General features: G+C 33.1%; 1 protein-coding gene across 3 annotated transcripts in view; it reads left to right on the forward strand.

The window, feature by feature from the left end:
* The window catches only part of ebf1b (EBF transcription factor 1b), a 141,249-nt gene that overhangs the window by 62,725 nt on the left and 58,479 nt on the right, over window positions 1-20,045 (forward strand). For all 3 annotated transcript variants that reach the window (XM_073824128.1, XM_073824130.1, XM_073824129.1), the window contains exon 7: window positions 18,512-18,593. In XM_073824128.1, the coding sequence (XP_073680229.1) occupies window positions 18,512-18,593 (82 nt within the window). The remainder of the gene's footprint in view (window positions 1-18,511; window positions 18,594-20,045) is intronic.

Below are 20,045 nucleotides of genomic sequence, written 5' to 3' on the forward strand. Positions count from 1 at the left end.
ACAAGAGATGGAGCCAAAGGAGGGATTTGTGAGGGGAAGTCGTAAGCGGCTAATGCCAATCAAAGCACTTGTTAGGAGATTTTGTTAACATGATTAGAATCAGAAAAGTGTAAGTTTCAAAGATTTACTAGGAATTTGACTTGGTAAGTTGGGCCCAAGGCGATATCAAACATAATAATGAAATAAACATACAAAATGCAGAGTGTGGCTATGTACAGTGTGTTCCGAAATCTTGTAACATATGTGTTTTCTACTTATAGAATAGTAGAAGTACATTGTAGCTTACATTGGTGCTCAGATACACCATACTAAGTACTAAGTTGGTGCTAGTGCTGGATAGTAACTGATTACATGTAATCTGAATTAACCAAGTCAGATTCCAAAAATTCCAAAGTACTTGTAAATAGTGAAATATTACATTTTAAAATGCTCATAATCAGATTACAGTTACTTTTTTATGGATTACATGATTATTCACACAATGGCAGTAAATTATGCATAATTTATTGATTCGCCCTAATTATTCTTTTTTGCTGTTTTAAAGGATAACTGTTGCCAAAATGCAACCTGGGCTGCATTTAAACTGTGTGTACACAAACAATGTTCTCAATGCTCGAGTTCATGTGTAGAGACCCAGGCGATACTTCGAGCAAAGTGTCAGTGTGTGTCGAGCCTTCTTAGTGTTGTAAAAATATCGATTTTGATGCGCTCAAATGTGTGCCCCTAGTACTCCCGTTCACCGGCCACTGACCACAAAACTAAATCACGGTCAGTCTCAAAAATGTCTCGTTTGTCGTGATTATGCTTTTAGATATAAGTTTGTCTCGTTTACAGTAAAAAACAAACAAAAAAAAAAAAAACAGCCCATGTTGCATTTTGGCAACAGTTATCCTTTAAATTTTCCTTTCTAAAAATCCTGCTGTGTCATACCATTCAGCATTGACTTTATTCACAAAGCTATATGCTTTTTTCCTCTTTGCTTTTTTATATCAATATGGTATGTTTAATGGTAAGTTTAAAAAAGTTAGATTAAAAAAATTAATCTAAAAGTAATCCAAAAAGTAGTCAGAATACATTACCTGCATGGCGCAATATAAGTCTCTAGCATGAAGTTGTGGAATTTTTGCATTTGATGTTAATGATGCAGTTTGATATCTGAATTATGGTAATTGTGAGATGACATCCTAGAAATCAATATGAAGCTATTTAAAACAAGATTTTAAACCTGTCTGAATGGAATGTGAATTGATCAGTATGAATTTTACCATGAACAGCTACCAAAAAGTGATCTTCAAAATGTTTTGATGTTAAGGCTAGATAAAAATTGGATTCATTTTAAGCAGTCATGATCAGAAGCAATTCCTGAAATACCAAGAATGATCATTTAATCTTTTCAGTGTTTTAGTTGCAAGAAAACACATATTTTTGGTGTCCTTGAGGGCTGCATGCAAAACATACAGGACAATACAAGTAGTCTGATTCACAAAATAATGACTCTTATCAGCCAATGAGTTTTAGTGAATCATAAAGATACACCACATCCAGTGTAGTCTGAATCATAAATGACTCCTAAACAAACTTAATGAATCATTCAAAATGATTATCTTTTGGAATTATTGTTCGAATCCGTTTTTATAGACACTTTGATGAATGAGCTCACAGAATCCAACTCCTAGTGAATCAGCATTAAGTTCAAAGAATCTAAATCAGAATAGAGTGCTTTGGGAATGTTTTGAGACCCATGCATTTTCCTGATTTAGAAACTCACATCAGTATAATAGAAAGTTTTTGATTTATTTCTTGACACTTTATTATTCGTTCCTAGTTAGGACACAGTGTATAACTTCTTATTTAATTCTCATTTAATCGTACCATTTTTCCTCAACTGAAGACCTCTCATAGTTGCCTCAATCCCTTCTCTTCACTGGCAAGTCAAACCCCTGCCAAACCTGTTCAGATGGACCATGAATGAGGTCATCATCTGGAGACAGTTGACCAGGCGGAGCGAGAAACCGTCTTGTTGTCCTTTTATTTGTCTTTGCTGAAGACAGGATAAGACAGGTGGAAGAATGTGGACGTAGTGGCTGTCAGTATGAGTTCTCAGTGCCTCGACTTCACTCTGCTGTCTATGAATTATTTGTGGAGCCAGCGATGACAAAAGAGTATGTGTCTCATCAGACGCCACCTCAAGCTCTTTTGATATTTGTAAAAAGGATGATGTGGAAACATCCATATTCAGGGTGTTATATGTATCCAGCGAGCATTTGTACAGCTGTACACACACACATCTACGCCTTTGATATGTGGAGAGAGACATATGATAGCCGATTTCTGGTTGAGATGGGAAAGTGCCTCTCAGCGTTGTGTAAGCTGTCTGCTGACACGTGCAGAAAATCGTTCACATGCCTGGAGCATCGAGTCGGTTAGCTGTCTTGTGTTATAGACTGTGCGAGATGGGCTCTGTGTACACTGCAGGGACTTGTTTCAATTCTGTAATGATTGCTGGATGTGCCATAACAAGGTACAATATTTTACGTTCCATTTGAGACAAATTTTTCGCTCCCTGTGGAGACACATCAAAACCGCAAGTGTCAGTGACGAAAATAAACCTTTTCAATACACGAAAACAAAAGTAAGATTCAACATAGAAAACATGCATGATTTGAATCTTCATAAAAATGAAGATAAATTCAAATGCTGTTGTAAAATTGATTCTGGAACTGGTAAAGTTCATTAGCTATGAAACAAGATCAATTCAGCCATAAGAAGCTCTGCAGAAGACAATAGTGTCTTCAGTGTTCAGTGTTAAGTCCGTTCAGTATAATAACATTGTCAATAATGTAAAAATATGAAACATTATTCAGCCATAAAGCTATAAAAAGCTATGGAATTGGTAAACATGGCATGAAATAAAAATCACAAAAATGGTCTGGTACTTTCAGCACATGACAAGTGTTTAGAAATAGACAATTTTATATTTATATTTCCAAAACAAAGGGCAAGGGATGTATATTAGATATGTAAGTGACGCTGTTACATTCTTTACTACAACATTAGTTTGCTTTAGGATTGTTTAAAGATCCCATTAATTGAAAATTGAGTTTTATGGCTTCTAGTCCATGTCTGTTGGCAGTGTTACTTTGGAAATGTAATAGGTTACAGATTACAAGATACCCATATTTAAAATGTAATAAGTATTGTAACTATTTCAATTACTTTGCTATAGTAATGTAACGGATTACATTTGATTACTTTTCTAAATTTCTAAAATGATTTTCAACTTCATCATTGTTCATTACTTAAATTAAGTTTATAATAATTAAATTTTAAAGCACAGCCACTACAAAATCAGACATTAGCACCTGTTTTTACTTTGAGATTGTTAAATACAGATTTAAAATCATAACGAGATATAGTTTAATAGCTATGATACTGTTTTTGAAACCAAATATTTTCTTAAAAACAGTGTCCAAATGAAGTTCTTAGCAATGAATATTACTAATCAAAAAATATGTTTTTATATATTTACAGTAGGAAATTTACAAAATACCTTCATGGAATATAATCTTTACCTAGAAAAATCGATAATTTTGCCCCATACAATGTACTTGTACTTTGCTATTGCCACAAAGATACCCCAGTCCAGGGTCACAAATAAGCATGTTTCCTATTCTGTGTCCTAAACTCATGAAACATTGGTGTCTCATACAGCAGTACAATCTGGGAAAGTAATTAATTAAATCTGTAGGTGTGTGTGAAAATATTGAGATTTAACCCCTTTGTAATCATTAACATTTTCATAAGTAACTAATTCAATTAGACATTTTTTTTCACAGTAACTGTAACTGAATACAGTTACATTTATTTTGTAATTAAATTACGTAACACTGTTACATGCAACTAGTTACTCCTAACACTCCTCCGGTCTGTTAGCTTTGAGGCCAAATTATATGCTAATGTGAAAATAAATAAAAATGTACAGTTTCTTTTGGGAAAAACACACCAAGATTATTGATGACTCATGTTGCACTTGTGGTTTCCCGTCCAATCAAATGGTCACTAGAATGAGAATGCCCCTCTTACCAGTGATGCGCGGGTTGATCCAAAATGAGCGGTTACGAGTCATCCAAAAATATTTTTAATGATATTTGGGTCGCGGTCGGTCGGGTCGTTTGAAATAAAGATGCCAATTAAACCTTTGTAATTTATATAGTACTAGACACAATTTTCTATGAAATACATAGACCTACACTTTATTGGCTGAATAATATTTACCTTTTGAATGTTGAGCGTTATTAACTGTTGAATAAATGCTGACGCGGGACAAAATGCCCGATTTCCCAACACGTTGAACTGAGCAATGGCATTGTACCATTTTAATAGGCTACTTTTAAACATATATAGCTCAGTAATGTCAGCTTTATGTATTTTCTGAGAGGGGGTGGGATTTTTGTTGGGAAAGTCGGGGGAGAGATGCACACTTCGATTAGACTGAATAAACACATGCAGCATCTTAATTGTTAAGAAAATGGTATTCCTAATAAATGTCTCGAATATTTTGATTATGTCCAATGCTTCTCTTTCTTTTTGGAATTAGACACATTTCACTATGTCTTTTCAAATGCCTAGGTCTGTTTAATTTCCTTAATTATAAAATTTCTAGCACTTTTTTTAAACGTTTATTCAAGCAATAATATATAAATTATCTCATGTAAATGCTTGTTTAAAACCAGGGATTAAAAACGAATTCCAAGTAAAAACTGTATTTTTTCTTTACATTTCCAGAGAGCGAAACGAACAAAATGAAACATTACTTAATAAATTCAAGGCACTATTATAGCTATACAAATATAAAATAATATTATTTTGTCATATTCGTGATTCCTAAATTTATATATGAAAACTTCGTTTTGAAGTGCATTCGTTATGTTTGTATAAGAAAATTCCTTAACCTAGCCTATTAAGTTGATTTAATATTCTTGATAATTTTTAGAAGAAGTTAAAAGTTAAGAAAAAAGGAATTAGCTTGTAGTCTATTTATGTATATTTAGGGCTACAGGCTAATCTTTTTCTTAACTTTTATTACACTGTAGATCGAAATAAAATAATTCTTGATCATATTTAACATCGGAGAATCACTGACATTGGGGAGCGCGGGGCACAACCTAACACTTTTTGAATTTCGCAGTTTATGTAAATCCTCGTGGGGTTCAGCGTACAATTTTTATCCACATTATTTTCACACTTGTCTAGTACAAATACATCGCTTTGTTTCATATTTACAGTGTATACGTTTTTCGTTATTTACCTCAAATGAAAGGAAGTGAAACTTGACAACAAGCCCCGTAGGTGGGGTACATTGTAACATCTGAGGGGCACGTTATGACAGCTTAAAATGTTATCTGATCGAATGAAAAAAATATACACAACAAACTAAAAAAAAATGTCAATAAAATACATGTGTTAACTTTTTCAAATAAAGTAATGACGTTTTAAAAAAAAAAAAAATAATAATAATCTAATTTTGGAGTTGTGATAATGAACACATCGCAACAATGCTTGGAGCGGCCCTGATCGGAACACACATCTGTACAGTAGTTCAAAACAATGTGGACAAATAGATTAAACACATTTAGACTCATAAATCACTCATAAATCACTCCCCTCTCTCCACACACAGCTCTCATAGAACACCACACACATAAAGGAGCCAAAATGCTTTACATTTCTTGAAATAATAACTTTTGAACATTAAACATTGATTGCCAGCCTTTATTCATCTGTTTCTTGTGGTTTCTTATCAAAATCCTTATGGTACGTTCACACCGGACGCGAATGAAGCGGCAAGCGTGAGTGATTTACATGTTAAGTCAATGCAAAGACGCGAATAGCCATCCTGCGGCGCGAATGACGCGATTCGCGCGAATTACGCGGCGCGAGTTGAGTGTTTCAAGCGTTTGCCGCACCATTCGCACGAAACGCGCGAAACGCGTAAGTTCAAAAATCTGAACTTTGGCGAAAATTCGCGCCGCGTTAACCAATCAGGAGCTTGCTCTAGTAGTGACGGAGGCAGAAATCTGAAACATCAATGGAGGACAAAATCACCGTTGCTGTCTGTGGTTACTCGGAGCTGTTCCATACATCTTTGTACTTTTATAGAAACGGAAAAAAAAGGATCTTGTTTGGAAGAAAGTGAGTGAAGTAAATTTCACGCGCGAATGACGCGAGTTTTTACGCGCGAATGAAGCGAGTAAACTAAAATGTTCAAGCGTCCAACTACGCGCGAATAGCGCGATTCATTCGCGCAAGTCGCGTCCGGTGTGAACGCTACATTAGAAGTAAGTAGTGTAAACTGCACCGCTAATGTCAGAGAATAGCATAGTTTAATAATAGCGAAGTTTACTTCGAAAACGAAACTATTTAAATCTGTATAAAGGAAAAAAACAATATAAATCACAACAAGAACAATCTGTATTTTTTTTTTTGCAATCATTTCTTTTGACAAAATTACCTAATTAATGCCGAATGATGTTTGACAGTGAACGCATCTCCACCGCATAGCCGCATATAATCGCTGGTGTCAGTCGCAAATATTAATCATGCGGGTCAGGAAGCGGGTCGGGTACAATATTTACTTCTTCTTTTTTGCGGTCCGAGTTGCGGGCGGGTTAGTTGAAAACGTCGGTCGGGTTCGGGTTGTTTATACATTGACCCGTGCATCACTGCCTCCTACTAATGCCATGGCTTAAGGCTGTGACCTAAACAAAAACCTGTTGGTTAAATTTAGCCAGTATGCTTTAAATTGCATTTTAACATGTTCCTCCCCAACACAGAAAAAGAAACTTGTAAGTCTTGTTAATATGATCATTTTAACATGACTTGAACTCAATCAGACAAGAGAGCTCTATATACAAAAATGCTAATGGAATCACAAAAGAAAGAAAACAAGACGCTTTCAAAATAAAAGGCTAAATGAATTCAAAATAAAAGACACACAGACAAAACAAAAATCAACACAACCATTAGCCAAGCAAACTCTCTCACTCCCGGTTTGCTTCAGTCTATTTTCCCCCGTCTCTCGCCCTGGTCTAACCCACCACTCACTTCACCTCCCCAGAGAAGACAAACAGACAAAGAAGAGGTATAAAGCCAGTGTTTGTGTGCAAGAAAACAAAAGTAGTAAATCTGCCAGCCCCCAAGGTACGGGACCCTCCCAGCCCTGCTAACCGTTAATCAGCCCTGCCTCTGCGAGTGTGTGTGTGTGTGTGTGTGTGTGTGTGTGTGTGTGTGTGTGTGTGTGTGTGTGTGTGCGTTAGCTGGGCTAATGATTTCCCAGCTAGACCACCACACCAGCCCCCCCACGACCCCCTGAGCTAGCCCCCAAAATCAATCTTGCTCTCATGAATTATTGAGTTGTTTGCCTTCAGCCTTTTACAATAGACACTAAAGGAGACCTGTCTCCCTCTTTTCCTTTCTCTCTCAGACTATTTTTGCTCTTTTTTTTCTCTATTTCTATCATTGGGTTGGTTTGTTGGCGACTCTGTCAAAGAGGTTTCCAGAGGTCAGGTCATCTTTCTTGCCAAGTGAAAGTATGGACTGTGTATGTGTGTGTGTGTGTGTGCGCTTTTGGCTAAAGAGTCAATTTCCTGTTGGGTCAATGCAAGATGCTGCCTGTAATATGGATGTCAAAAGTACCAGTACTTAAGTGGATGCCACTTATATCTTTATAGTGAGTTCCAACACTGCATTTTACACTGCATAGTAAAGTTTAATAGTTATATTTATTTAATATCTGTACTTTTTTAAAATAAATGTTATTAATTATACATTTTAAAATATTTAAATAATTTTATTTAGTATTTTTATTTATAATAAATGAGACACTGGATCACAAAACTTAAGTCTTAAGTAGCACGAGTATATTTGTAGCAGAAGACAACAACACATTTTATGGGTTAAAATTATCACTTTTTCTTTTATGCCCAAAATCATTAGGATATTATGTAAAAATCATGTTCCATGAAGATATTTTGTAAATTTCCAATCATAAATATATCAAAACTTATTTTTGATTAGTAGTATGCATTGCTAAGAACATAATTTGGACAAATTTAAAGGCGATTTTCTCAATATTTAGATTTTTTTGCACCCTCAGATAGTGGGAATAGTTTGGGAATCTTATTTATTCAGCATATTTATTTATTTATTGATGTATAAATCTCAGTTTAAAAATTATGATTGGTTTTGTGGTTCAGGGTCACAATTGATAACTGTTTTATTTCCTATTTAAGTTTATGCAAATGCTTTATTTTTTAAGATTCACTGTTTTTAATTTTCCAAACTATTGTTAGATGCTAGTGTAAGAAAATATTTGATTTCAAAAACAGTATCATAGCTATTAAACTATATCTTGTTATGATTTTAAATCTGCTTTTAACCTCAGAATGATCTCTAATTTTTGATTAGTAGTATGCATTGCTAAGAACTTCATTTGGATAACTTCAAAGTTGATTTTCTCAGTATTTTAGATTTTTTTGCACCCTCGGATTTAAAATTTCAAATAGTTGTATCTTGGCCAAATATTGTTCTATCAACAACCATACATCAATGGAAAGCTTATTGTTCATCTTAATTAAAAGACTGGTTTTGTGGTCCAGGGTCATGAATGTTTTTAATTATACATTGAAATAAATATTGTTTTTAAATTATTTGATTTAATTCATTAAGTATTGTAATTTGAACATGTTTTGCACTGTTCAAATATTCCAAAGGCTTGACAGAATCCTTCAGAAGGATGTGAAACCCAACAATAACAACAAATTACAAACCATCGTCATACTAATTCATTATCTACTTGTGTTTCTAGTTTAAGTAGTTATTTTAGCACCACAAAAAAGCTAGATGAACTCAGCAGTCCGACAAGGTGTCTTGTTATAGAATAACTGTGCCTACAACACCGAATATAAGCATGAATATGATCCAGGTGAACTAGTCATCAACTTGATTTCCATATCTCCAGGGACCTCTCGGTTTGATTGACAGCTCTCTGTTCCCACACTGGGTGAGCAATTACTGGTCCTGCATATTAAGGATTGCTTGTGTAAAATGACGCTCCTGCATGATTTTCTCTTTCTGTGTCATTTTTAGGCCTGCTGTTGCATTTACGCATTGAAACTGAGTGAGATCTAAAAACATAATAGCAAGAGTTAGGAGTGAGTCGGTCCGTAGCAGTGATTTAATCGTGGCATGAAATCATCATTTGAGTGACATCACATCTAGTAATCGTGTCACACCCTTTTTGAGTCATAAAACTGGCATTAAAGGAATAGTTCATTGCGAAATGAAATCAGCCTCATGTCATCCGATACCCATGCGACTTACTTTCTTCAGGAGGGAACGTTATGAGAAAATAGTAAGGAGCTGTCAAATACCAAAAATGCTTAAAAAGCACCAAAATGATCTGCATACATTAAAATACGACAGGTCAAAATGCATTACACCAGGTTTGACACGCTGACAATGGAGAATCAATGATATTTCATGACAATGACATCAGACTTGGCCCTACGTATCTTATAAGCGAGAATGAGATTTGCAAACTATGTCATATGGGTTTAGCGTAAATGATGGCAATTTGCAGTTTTGGGTGAACTAAGCCTTAACATTAACAGTGAGATATTTCTCTGAGATATTACTTTTAGCACATGATGTGTGATATATGTGAGATTTCACTAATTAGATGTATAATTAGAGGCGTAATTTGCAGTTTTAGGTCAAATATAAAGTATAAAGTGTGTGTGAAAGAGAACAAGGTGGGGTCATATGAGTCCACTGTTCTGAATTCACTTTAATCAACAAAATATGGCAAATAAAACACAAGAATATGCCTAGTGTTTCTCTTGGCATGATGGTATTGACACTGTTTCAGTAGTGGTATCATGTGACAGCTGCTGTCTGCATTCAATTCTCACCACTACATCAGGAGCCAGTTCTACAGTATTCAACAAATTGATTGATCTGGTCAAATTTAAGTATATTTTTCATGTTTAATTACTATTAGCATGTCATTTTATGTACACGTGCCAGTGCTGTAAAATGAAACCCAGAAACATAGTATTTGCAGTTAATGCATGGTATTACTGCTTTATTACTGTGTTATAAATGTGTAATAACACAACTTGAAATCTCTTTGTAAGGATTTAGGAAATAGTTAATGATTTATTTAATATTTATATTTTTTTATAAATGTTTTTAATTGTACGTTTAAAATATTTACATAATTTTAAATTGTTTTAAATTATTTAGAAAATTTGATTAATCTATTACCTTAATTCATTAAGTACTATTACTATATTTTGAATTTTAATAAAGGTTTTTAATTATACTTATTTTATTATTTTTAATTCATTCAATTCACCAAGTTCACAAAAAAAAAAAAACTTGAACTCAGCAGTCCAAAAGTTTGGTCAAATATAATTAAATATTTTTCATATAAAAATTTAAGTACAGTATTTGCAGTTAATGCATGGTATTACTGCTTTATTACTGTGTTATAAATGTGTAATAACACAACTTGAAATCTCTTTGTAAGGATTTAGGAAATAGTTAATGATTTATTTAATATTTATATTTCTTTATAAATGTTTTTAATTGTACATTTAAAATATTTACATAATTTTAAATTGTTTTAAATTATTTAGAAAATTTGATTAATCTATTACCTTAATTCATTAAGTACTATTGCTATATTTTGAATTTTAATAATTGCATTTATTTAATATTTTTATTTTTATAAAAATATAAAAAAAAATTGTTAAATTATACATTTAAATAACTATTTATATATTTGATTTAATTCATTAAATACTTTAATTTAAAACAATACTTCTATGTTTTGCATTTTTTAAATATTCTGAAGGCTATTTGGGAAATTGTGAATGGTATATTTATGTTTATTTAATATTTATTTTTTTATAAAAAATGTGTTATACATTTTAAAATATTTACATAATTGTATATAATTTTTATTTATTTAAAAACTTAGATTAATCTATTAACTTAATTCATTACTGTAGCCTACTGTTACTATTTATAGTGATTTTAAATAATTGTATTTATTTAATATTTTTATTTTTAATAAAGGTTTTTAATTATACTTATTTTATTATTTTTAATTCATTCATTTAATTCACTAAGTTCACAAAAAAAAAAAAAAAAAAGTTGAACTCAGCAGTCCAAAAGTTTGGTCAAATATAATTATATATTTTTCATATAAAAATTTAAGTACAGTATTTGCAGTTAATGCATGGTATTACTGTTTTATTACCATGTTGTAAATGTGTAATAACACAAATTTAAATCTCTTTGTAGGGATTTGAGAAATAATAAATGGTATATTTATGTATATATGTACTGTATTTCATTTTTAATACATGTTTGAAGTATACTTGTTTTATTATTTTTTAATTATTTGATTTAATTCATTAAGTACTGTAATTTAAAACACTACTTCCATGTTTTGCATTGTTTAAATATTCTGAAGGCTTTACAGAATTCTTCAAAAGGATGTAAACCCCTACGATAACAACCAATTACAAACCATTAACCAATCATAAGTATTTTAATTAATTTCTGTTAGCCAGTGCTCTAAAATGAAACTCAAAACATACAGTATTTGCAGTTAATGCGTGGTATTACTGCTTTATTACTATGTTATAAATGTATAATAACACAACTTTAAATATCTTTGTAGGGATTTGGCCAATAGTGAATTGTATAATTTAAATCATGCAAAATAGATTAGTTGGTGAGGCTGAGAGAGGAAGACACCAAGTGAGTGAGTTCAAGGAGAGAGAGACCCAAAAAATACAAAGAACGTGGATAGGGAAGACCCCCCTTTCCCAATCTATCTCTCTCTCTCTCTCTCTCTCTCTCTCTCTCTCTCTCTCTTTCTGATTCACTTGGAAGTGTGCGTTAGCCCTCATAAAATATTAATGTTGGTTGTGCTCAGAGCCATAATTGCCATCTCAGCCCGTGAATAATTTATGCTGCTGTGCTGTTCACATGGGCTCATTTACTCTTGGTGTGGCTCGCACCATACAGGAATATGGCACAGGCAGCTATGACCGCTGTTTTGCATTTAGTAACCAAATTAGATTACCTCATGCAAAAGCTTCTCTCATCATGATATCAGCCCTACTGAATTTCAGGAAATGCAAAACCCCGCTTCTTCATCGTCAACCACTCGCAATCCAGTTTAACCAGGCGCTAAATGCGCTGAAATATCGATGTGTTCAAATTACTCCATTGTGATTCGTTTCAACATACTCTCCTTCTCTATTAAATTATGCTCATTGTAGACACTTTACACAAAACTACCAACACTGCACTATTGTGTTTAAAAAGAGACTTCTTAATTTAGTTTAAAACATATTTATTGATCTATTGATCATGACAGCTGCAGTCAATTAAATAATTTATAAATAACCGAGAAGAGTGTATAATAATATAATAAATGTAATAGAAAAATCTTAATTTTCTAAAGAAGAAAAAATAAATATGGATTGGATTGATGTTGGATTTGATTAAAGGAATTGATGGCTATTTGCATTTTTATTCATGCTTTTATTAACATTATTTTGTGCTATTTTGGATTAAGTTTTAAAGAAATGTTTGCATTTATTGAACTACTGATCACAACAGATGCAGTTTATTAAATGATTGCATTACTAACATTGTAATTTTAATTTTCTACAGTAGGCAGTAGGATTGGATTTAATTGGTATTAAGTGAAGAAACTCATGGCTAGTAGATTTTTTGTCACACTATTAATAATGCGTGGTATTACTGGTTTATTACTATGTTATAAATGTGTAATAACACAACTTAACATTTCTTTGTAGGGATTTGGGAAATAGTGAATGGAATAATTATGTTTCTTTAATATTTGCATTTTTATAAATGTTTTTAATTATACATTTAAAAAACATTCACATAATTAAAAATTATTTTTTATTATTTGGAAATGTATATTAATCTTTTCATTTATTTCTTGACTATTAATAGTCATTTTTAATATTTAAATTTATTTAATATTTAAATTTTAAATATACACTGAAATATGTAATATATATATATTAGGGGTGTAACGATATGCCTAGGTCACGATACGGTACGTATCCCGATATTGGGTTCACGATACGATACGTATCACGATATTTTGAACAAAAATTAAAACATGAAACTGAAAATCAAACTACAGATTTATAAAAAAAAAAAATTTCAATAGCTTTCTTAGTTTTACATACAAGGTCACATTTTAAGGTTTAATAAAAACCTTCTGTATTAAAATTAACAACTGATAAGGTCTGTCTGTCACTGAATTTTTTTTAAAATTTAACATGATAGTGATAAAATTGTCAAGATGTCAAATTCTTTAAACCTGCTAGCGATGCAAGATTCTATGTGTGTGCGAAACAGAGTCCTACCCGACGGGTGAACCGCTATAACTGACATAACAGTGGAATAATATTTATCTGTCAGGTGCAGTGCGGGTGACATGCACGGGTATTTGCTCTTTGGACTCAATCCGGTACACGCTGCTCTCAAACGGTCCCGTGCTCGTGTTCGCGCTCTGTCTGAAGACCGTTTAAAAGCCCTTTCACGTGGGACGCGTCAAGCGGTGGAAGCTCTGCGCGGCTGCCGCTTTCTCTCATAGTGAAAGTGTTTTGCGGTCGAGCTGGTGTTCGCGACGCGGTCTCGGGGTAAACGTATTGCAAACAACAAGGTCTCATTTTACTTTACAAAAACAAAATAAATGAAATGTAATGAAAATACTATATGTGTTATTTGCTATTTGTAATTTTATGGAACAATGACTAGCGTGGTTTTCATGTCAGACACAGTTTACTATGACATTTTACACATAATTGTATTTTTACTGCGCAGGCTATACTACACGCATTTTCTGGATTTTTTTTTTTTCTTTATTAATAGCCTTTCTCCATATTTTATGGATCATACAGCTCCGAAATGTTGCCATACTGCTGACTTAAATGAGGAGGGAGGGTCCGCAATCTCTGGGTTGGTTGCCATGTTTCCTCACATTCTTCTTCAACTAGCTCAACTTTTGCAGGCAGGCGTCACATGATTGGAAAGGTTGTCACGGGGTGTGTCGCGATTCTCCCTTATTACACCGCGAAACAGGATCGTGGATCTGAGTGTCGCGATTTCGGTTTCATATCGTGTATCGTTACAGCCCTAATATATATATATATATATATATATATATATATATATATATATATATATATATATATATATATATATATATATATATATATATATATATATATATATTAAATAAAATAATTAAATTTATGTTTATGTTAAGAAACTCGTGGCTAGTAGATTCTTTGTCAAACTTTGTATTTTTATTCGTAATAATGTTTAATATTTATAATTATCATTTTTTAGTATATTAATATTTATAAATATTTTTTATAAATGTTTTTAATTATACATTTAAAAACATTTACAACATTTAAAAATTTTCATTCGAATCATGAGTTACTGTACTATTACTATTAATAGTGTTTTTTTTATATTTGCATTTATTTTATATTTGCATTTCTTAATAAATGTTTTAATTATACACTTAAATATGTACTGTAATTTAAAATGTTTGCATTTATCGATCTACTGATCACAACAGATGCAGTTGCAATTAAATAATTGTAGACAAAACACATAATGTTTCATTATTTAGAATATTGTAATATTTTTATTTAATTCATAAAATACTGTACTATTGCTATTAATAGTGATTTTTAATATTTGTATTATTTTAATTTGAAAATTGTTTTAATTATACACTTAAATAAATATGTAAAAGATTTATTATTCTTAATAGACCTAATTATTTGATTTATTTCATTAAGTACTGAAATTTTTCTGAAATACTGAAAAAATGTTTATTGTTCATATCAATCCAAACAATACAGACTGAATTAAAATTGGTTTTAAGTTAAGAGACTCATGGCTAGTAGATTCTTTGCCACACTTTTTATTTATACTTTGAGTGTTTTTGTTCATGATGTTGTTCATGTTCCAGATGTGACCTACAACCTGAACTAGCCTTGCCTTGTCATAACCAATTATTTGATATTACAAAGAAAAAATAAATATACTAATCATAGAAGAGGTTAAACAAGTGATTATATACATTATTTGCCCTTATAATGTATTTTAATGTAACAAAATAGGCAGAAAAGAAGACCCTGAGTAGCTGCTTCGTTCTCATACATTAATTCACTCTAAGGACATTTGTTTTATTTGGTCTATCCTGCTGTTTTCCTCATGAATTCATCAGCGGTGGAGTATTGTTATCGGTTATAGAGAGGTCACAGGTGTCTCACTGTTAGCTCGTGTAAGTAAGTACGGCTCCACACTCAACCCCTCTAGTAATTGGCCTTCATTGGAGTGCCCTTAACTGAAGACGACAGCAAGGTCCTTTCAATTATGGAAGCGCAGGATGACTGTGAGTGTGTGAGTGTGTGTTCATGAGATGATCCACACACACCTGAGTGCTCTTTGCCATATAACTGGGCTTGTCAGGCCACATTAGGTCAGAAGTATTAAACAGCCTCCTGATATTAACCTGAGTCTTATAAAAGCACATATCAAAATGGATAGACACACACAAACGCACGTTGACAATGTATTTGGATACTTAGCATTCTTGGATTGCTTTTTCTGTGAAGGATGCATATGATGCTGCCTTCAAATTTGGCTTAACCGAGGTGTTAAGCGTAATTAAGTTACCAACCTTTTGGAACAGGCTTTGTGTTGCAATGATGCTTCTGGAAAGCAATCGTGGGTGTGTTTTAAACGGAGAGTGAACAAGTTATCGGAAGAATAGCTGATTCATTATAGAACACGTTCAGTGTCATATTGACAAAAGAAACAGGCAGAATTGCAAACAAAGAGGCAAGAGAGAAAATACATGAGAAAAAAGGTCCTGACAGACGGGTGTGTGCCATGGCATTATCCAGTTAGACACACACACTGTTTGTATGCCAGTCAGAGCAGCTGGTATTGTGCTGTTACAGCTCTAATGCCAGTCTGTGAGTGAAGGGTTTGTGATGGTGCCCATAAATGTGCCCGCTTTCTGCTTACCGTGATTATGAGAGAGACAGACATGTTTTTCTGTTTGGATGGGAGTCTGTGTGTGTGTGTCTTTGAATCGGCGAGCTGTTTTAGCAACGTTTCTCTGCGCGACAGATGGACGCTCCACATTTCAGCACACTGCCTGTTGCTGTGTGTGTTTGTCTGTGCATGTGTTTGTGTTACTGAACTTTTAGGATGTGGAAAAGCTCATGCTCTCTTTAAAAGAGTCCTATTATGCTTTTTCACTTTTTGAATTTTAGCCAGTGTGCAGGTGTGTAAGTTTGGGCATAAAAAAACATCTACAAAGTTGCAAATCTGGCTCCAGGTGGGTCAGTAAAAGCCTCCTTTAGTGATCCAATGTGTTTTGTAAGAAAAATATCCATATTTATAATGTAAGAATCGCTTTAATCTAGTTTGAGCAGTTGTACACGGAACTTGCTGCTTTGGGAAGGGGCGTGGCAAGACTGAAACGCCGTCTAAGCTGTTCGCCAATCACAATGCAGTGGGACTGCTAACCAATCACAACACATTTTGTTTTTTGGAAGGCGGACTTTCATCAAACCCGGAACTAATCGAGCCATTTGTGCCAGCCTGAGAAGAAAGCTATTGTAATAATGTAAATTATGTAAAAAATAATGCGTTTTTCGAACCACCAAGCATGAGAGCATGTTCTAGTGCCCCCAAAACAAAATAAAGAGCATAATAGGACCCCTTTAAAAAATGTGTATGGTGCTTATTCAGTTCAACAACCTTTGCTACCTGATCTCATGATGGAAACGTATGTGTGGGAATGTTTTCGTGATACACAAAGTTTTTAACAGAAATGTCCACTAGAGGCGGTATAACAGTGAGCCCTTGTAATTGTTTTCATACACAGTTATGATTACAGCTCCATATGTTTCACTTTCTGAATGTAACAAGTTTGCTTGGTAGCTCAGCTGGCACAAAATTGGACTTAGGATCCGGAATCCTTGGGTACAAATCCCATGAAAAACATGACTCACGGTGAAAGAGCTTAAAGATGAGAGATCGAAAAAAAAAAAAAAAAGCTAAAACGACATACTTGCAATTCCGTTTTTACATCACATTCACTTTTGTTCATACTGTCAAGGAGCATTAGAGTTAAGTGGACATTTCAAGTCAGAACTGAATCTGTTTTGGGGAAAAAAAAGAACACACAGTTTTAGTGCCACTCAGTGGAGATTCGACATTGAATATGTCACGAAACATACATGTTGGTACCTATTTCGCGTCTCGTGAAAACGTTCCCACAGGTGCGTTTTCATCATATTTGATCATCTGGACTGCTGTATTAATAAATTAGGACAAAAGTAGATCTAATTGTTGATTGATTACACTGATAATTGCAAACATTGTTTTTACAATTTTCTCAAATGTTAGGTTTAAATATGCAAATGAGGCATTATTTAATTAAATATGCACTAATTTGCATACATTTCTAGTACAACAATCTGAAAACTGGATGAAGTCAGTTTCAAAATTCTTGTTTCTTTTTTTAACATATTTAAGTCAAATGTTTTTACAGAATGAATCTGTATAAAACTCTATAATTCAGAAAAGAACAGACAGGAAACGGAATATTTTCACAATTTTTGGGGGGAATAAAATCTGGTATATAATCAAACAAATTATATATGAACAAATCCCTCTGTAAAAAGTTCAGGATATAGGCAAGAGTAAAAAAGTAAAGTTTGGCGTGTGTAAGTGCTACTAAAGTGGAGGTTTATGGTTCAGCGTAGGAGAAAAAAACTAATTTTGAGAAAACATACTTTAAAAATATTGCATTGTAATAGAAATCTATGCAATAAAAAGAAACATTTAACAGTGTATTTTGGTTGTTTTCTTTCCACTAGTCTGAAAAAAAAAAAAACTTTTTGAAAAAATAAGAAGCCCAAAATCTTAAACTTGACAGGTAATGGAAAAACTGTGTTTTTGCCTAAAGTGTGTTACTCACAATTGCAAAAAGTCAAGGGCTTTGAACCCCTACTTGCTGTTTCAACAAGAAATAGGTCATTATATAAGAAAATTGCACTAATCAAACTATTTAAAAATATCTTTAAGTTACCAGTTTAGATGTTTTCTTAAGAACTATAATCAAAAGATCTTTGTGGAACATACAAAGGTTCTCCTGTGGAATTAGAATCGCCATTTGTGGTTCTAATTGAAACAGTCTAATTACACTGTCAGAGTTTTGGTCAAATAGAGAACTGGTCAATTGGCCCATTTACAGTGTTTAAATGTTTTTCTATTGAGTATTAGCTTTTCAGAATATTTAGTGTATTCCTTCAGTCCACATCTAACCAGTCGTTCTCTTCTTTTGCAGATTTTTCCTCAAGTTTTTCCTAAAATGCAATCAGAACTGTCTGAAGAATGCAGGAAATCCACGGGACATGCGGCGCTTTCAGGTAAACCATTTGTCTTTTAACCTTTTCATTAATTAGCTCATTACTTATGCTCATTTTCCAGTCTGACTCAATGTTTCCAACTCTCTAAATGTTTTTGGTTTACCAGTGTAAAATATTTGGAGTCACTGTGTTTTCATTAATTTTTTATTTATTTTTTTCATGTTTGAAATATTCTTTTCTCTGCATTTGGTATTAACAATCTGGTTCCGAGCCTGTAAACACACTCTGCATAATTGCACAACAGTGTCACTCACGCAGTGTGCCTGTGTTTGAGTGTGAGACATTGAGTAAATAACCTATCACTGCTTTGCAAGAAACACAAGACCTTGACCTCAAGTCATTCATTGGTATGTGACCCTTGCTGCTTTCACAAGCACTCTTACACACACACACACACACACACACACACACACACACACACACGCACACTTTCACTGTCTCTTGCTATTGCCTGTTAATTTGGTCCTCACACTGTTCCTACATAAAACAAGGAACTTTAAAGACAATATGAATTGACTTTGTTTACCGGTCTTATTGTCGTTTCTGTTGATGTTTTTGTAGGGTTATTAGAATAAGTTGACATGTTACTTACAGTTAGTATAATCTGTGTTGGGGAAACATTAAAAATAAAGTGTTAGCAGATATTAAGCAGACAGTCTAACACTCTAGCTACGCTACCAGTCAAAAGTTTTTGAACACTAAGATTTGTAATGTTTTTTAAAGAAGTCTCAAGCCTGCATTTATTTGATCCAAAGTACAGCAAAAACTGCAATTTTGAAATATTTTTACAATTTCAATACCTGTTTTCTATTTGAATACATTTTGAAATGTAATTTATTCCTGTGATTTCAAAGCTGAATCTTTAGCATCATTACTCCAGTCACATGATCCTTCAGAAATCATTCTAATGTTCTGATTTGCTGCTCAAAAACATTTATTATTGTTATGTTTAAAGCAGCAGAGTTCAGGTTTCTTTGATGAATATAAACTGAAGACTGGAGTAATGATGCTGAAAATGTAGCTTTGATCACAACAATTAAATTACATTTTTTAAATATATTCAAATAGAAAACAGTAATTTTAAATAGCAAAAACATTTCACCTTTTACTGTTTTTGTTGTACTTTGGATCAAATACTGTAAATGCAGGCTTGGTGAGCCGAAATGACTTCTTAAAAAAGACATTTAAAATATTACTGTTCAAAAACTTTTGACTGGTAGTGTACTTTTAGTTAATAGAATATCTAAAGTGGGCTCGAAGTTACATACAGGTTTTACCGAGTTTGCTCTAAAATGTCATCCCATTTTGGATCAGTATGCAGTGTTAAAGTAAGATATTATCTCAGCAGCTGTCTGTATAGTTCTGTCTATAAACAAATCATTTGCAGCGTTCTACGAGCAAACTCACAGTGATTGTGTAATTAGCAGCAGAGCGCAGTCATATTTTACACAG

The sequence above is a fragment of the Garra rufa genome, chromosome 19 (genome assembly GCF_049309525.1).
Source record: "Garra rufa chromosome 19, GarRuf1.0, whole genome shotgun sequence".
Lineage (NCBI taxonomy): Eukaryota > Metazoa > Chordata > Actinopteri > Cypriniformes > Cyprinidae > Garra > Garra rufa.